This window comes from Cynoglossus semilaevis, unplaced genomic scaffold (assembly GCF_000523025.1).
Source record: "Cynoglossus semilaevis isolate Cse_v1.0 unplaced genomic scaffold, Cse_v1.0 scaffold3974, whole genome shotgun sequence".
NCBI classification, from domain to species: Eukaryota; Metazoa; Chordata; class Actinopteri; order Pleuronectiformes; family Cynoglossidae; genus Cynoglossus; species Cynoglossus semilaevis.
In genome coordinates this window covers 1-3,620 of record NW_007585342.1, presented here as the reverse complement: position 1 = coordinate 3,620, position 3,620 = coordinate 1, and the positions used below count along the sequence as shown (strand labels likewise).

At 38.2% G+C, this 3,620-nt stretch overlaps 1 protein-coding gene across 1 annotated transcript; it reads left to right on the top strand.

Moving 5' to 3' along the window:
• Positions 1-922: 922 nt before the first annotated feature.
• Positions 923-3,563, top strand: LOC103399035 (TBC1 domain family member 10A-like). The gene is made up of 2 exons (XM_008337785.3): positions 923-1,617; positions 3,231-3,563. The coding sequence occupies exons 1-2, from the start codon at positions 1,436-1,438 to the stop codon at positions 3,379-3,381; spliced, it is 333 nt and encodes a 110-aa protein (XP_008336007.2). The 5' UTR covers positions 923-1,435; the 3' UTR covers positions 3,382-3,563.
• The last annotated feature ends 57 nt before the right edge of the window (positions 3,564-3,620 follow it).

Genomic DNA, 3,620 nt, shown 5'->3' with positions numbered 1-3,620 from the left:
CACGGAAAAGTATGTTGATGACAAACTTTAATTTGTTGAAGATGGAGAAACTGACTGTATCGACATGTGTTATTAAAATAGTTTCAAATAAAAAAAAATATGATTTTTATGTCTTCCATTTATAGACCTGAAGATGGCGCAGTAGATGCTGAAATGTTATTGGTAGTGATGCATTAAGAACAGGGGGGGGCTAAGGTTTAACTTTGACATGATTGGGGCGGAGTTGGACATTAATTCATCAGTTTCTACGTTTGTTTATGTTACGTTAATTAAGTAAAGTTTGTAGTAAAATTAAATCTCTTGTTGTTTCACCTTAAATCTGACATTAAAATCTAATCATTTTTATTTTTGATTTCTGAAAATTTTCTATTATTTAAAGGCATCCAAAGCTGGCTTTGACTCTAGCGACCCCTCGCGGCCGAGGGAATAAGCGGTAGATAATGGATGGAATTTTTTTTCTTTCTGAAATCGGACGTTAAATATAAAATTTAGTTTTCACTTAGCTCAACGGAGCTCTTAAAGGGACATGGGAAAATAAAAAAGTTTCTGGTGCTCGGCCGAAGTAATTTTTTAAGTTTTTTTTTTAATTTAATTTTAATTTTTTTAAAAGTTTTTAAAAAATTTTTTAGTTTATTTATTTATTTTTAACATTTTTTTTTTACGGCCGAATTCTGAGAATAAAGTTCGATTTTTACTGGACTTGTATAATTAGGATCAGATTTCCCTGTGTATTTCGTTATAATTATAAAAATTGTGAAATAAAAAAAATACATATCAGACCTTAACAAGGAATACGATTTATTCATTTATTTTTGGTTTAGAGATTAGAGTCACGCAAAGTTTATTATTTGTAATGTAATAATCCACATTTCAAACATTAAAAAAAAAACTGTCTCCGAGTGAAACCACTAGGGGGAGTGAAGGATAGACAGTGTTGAAAACAGCCCAGGGCGACACTGAGTCTCTCAGTAGCCCGGGATCAGCAGACTTCTATGGGATGATTTGACAACAGAGACTCCATCGGTTGGATTTATTTATTTTTTAAACAATAACTTACTGTCATATGTAGTTGCTGAATATAAAGGCAACTTAAAGAGCACTGCCGAAATCTTTTTTTTTTTAGTTAAATGCTAAGCGCGTTAGCAGTTTATGATTAACGAGATAACCCTTTGCTTTTGTGAAAAAGTTCGCCTTTTTTTCCCAGCTGACTGATACAAACGTCGTCCTGTCGTGGCGAACCATATGATAGCATTTCATTTGCGTAAAAAGTAAAAAAAAGAAGAAGTAAAAATTAAATGCGGAGATACAATGACGTCGTTGCGGTTTGATCGAGCAGCGTATGCTGGGGAGCAGCACTTTTGACGGTCGGCTGTCAACGAGCTCGCTTGCCTTAGGTGAACGCTGGCTAGGCGGCTAGCCGTGTGTCTCCGTTTCTATGGCCAAAATAGAAAACGGCCGCGAGTCCGTGGACACCCGGAGTATCCGAACCGTCAGCAGCAGCCACATAGACGACGAGAGCTCCCTGGGCTCCGACTCCGAGATCAACGGCTTCACCAGCGATAGACGAACGGACAAATATGGATTCATCGGCGGAGCTCAGCAGTACACGGAGGAGTCGTAAGTTCAAACTTCAGCAACTTTTTTTTTCGACAGACAAAATACTACATTTGAGACAACGGCCATTTTGGAAATTATCTTTATTTGTGTTGTGTTTTGTTAACGTAGTTTCGTAACGACGTAGAACTCCCGGAGTTAGTTTTGTTGTCGTGGTGTCGCTGCCTCTCCCCAACCAGCTGCGTGGCACCCGGGGTTTCTACATCTGCCCATGGTCTGACTCAGTCAGACAGTCCGTGGTCAACAATATAATATAAACACACCCTTGGGTTTACTGTTTCCTCCCGTGTCACGCTAAAGTTCTTTTATTTCGTCGCTGCTAGCTAACGTACACCTAGCTATACTACTGAAACAACTCAGCGGCAGTCAAATTTAACCGAATTAGCTAAAAGTTTCCCCAAGTATTTGCTAAAAGTTTTTTTTTAAAAAGTCACCAAAACGTAAATTTATTTTAGAAAAAGTTAGACATAACGTGTGGAAGGGAGAGTTAATGCTTAAATTATTTAGCATAACGAGCTAAAAGGTTAGCAGTTAGCAGACAACATAAAACACCGAACACAAACATTTAGCTAGCTAAACACGACAGCAGACACGGATAATTACAGAGAAAAAAAAGTTAATATTTGATGACAGTTGCCTGACAATAATTTAAAAGATGCTTATAAGACATTTTTATCAGATTTTTTTCATTTTGACAACAATTAAAACCGTTAATTCTATGGGGAAAAACTCTTTGCTAGACGAGTCCAGATGCTACATTTGACCGTTGACAACATCGACATTAAAATTACCCATAATGACGTCGTTAGTTGACTAGTCATTATTAGCTTAATTAAAACAATTATTTATTAAATTTTTTCCCCCTAAACATTACTTTTTACTGACAGCGCCGCCGCATGGTTTCCATTTAAAAGGGTTTAACCGAAACCCATTTTGGGTGTTTTTTGATCTCTCGCCTCACAGCTATAAAAAGCCTGTTCTGTGGGGCAAAAATAGTGATAGGAGGGAAAAAAGAAAAAAAAGTTGTGCCAGGCACTGCATGCTTCTCTGGGAGTGTCTGTGTTCTGAAGTTTTTGGCAGACTTCGAGGCCACAGCCCTGGCACCCTGGTTTCTTTTGGCTTCAAAATTTTTTATTTTTTTTTTCTCTGTTTGACTCAGGGGTTTAACTTTTCTAGCTTTATCTGGAAGTGAAAGCTACTAATTACTGTTTTGGGGGGTCCTTCGGAATCACTAAAAGTCTAATAATGCTGCTACGACATACAACCTACTACTTTTTTTTTTAAATCAAAGAACACTTTGAAGCCAGTTGACCCTGCAATTACAGCTTTCTGCCAGCGACATAATTACACGGCAAGTTAAAGTGCTTTAGAGCTCGTTCTGCAGAAGAACGTCACAGCTTTGATTAAAAAAAAAAAAAATTTAACACAACGATGAAACCATAATTTCATCGTTGGTGAAACCAACCTTTGTTTGTTGGTTTCATCGTCTACTAAACACACGCCCATGTAAAAAAAACAAACGGCGTTTCACGTTTTCACTTCGTACAATTGTTTAAACCGCTAATGTCTAATTGCTAATCTGTTTTTTTTCTCTTTTGTCCATCCCAAATATCCAGAGCTCAGGACGTCCCTCCGGCCGTGCTCAGACAGAGGGAGCTCAAATGGCTGGACATGCTCACCCACTGGGACAGGTGGATAATCAAGAGATTCGACAAGGTTAGCGGCACGCTAACAGACGGCGGTTTGATACCGCGTCACAGCAGTTAGCATAGTTTGATGTAGCAGATATGCCCCCTCCGCAGTCCTGACCCGGTGCTGTTGGGGCAGGAATAGACAAGATAACTGGTATTTATCAAGCTATCGCTTGCACGACTACGAGACGGCGGCGAAGACGCTGCGTTTATTATGGCCGCTTACTCGTCAAACTAGTTCAGCCCTGATTTTTTTTCATGAGCAATTAAAATAAATATATAAATATTTAAATATATATATTAAATCTCTTAAAC

Coding starts and splice junctions, on each gene's coding strand:
- LOC103399035 (XM_008337785.3), top strand. CDS start 1,436: ATGGCCAAAATAGAAAACGGCCGCGAGTCCGTGGACACCCGGAGTATC. Junction 1,618..3,230: donor CAGCAGTACACGGAGGAGTC/GTAAGTTCAAAC, acceptor CCAAATATCCAG/AGCTCAGGACGTCCCTCCGG.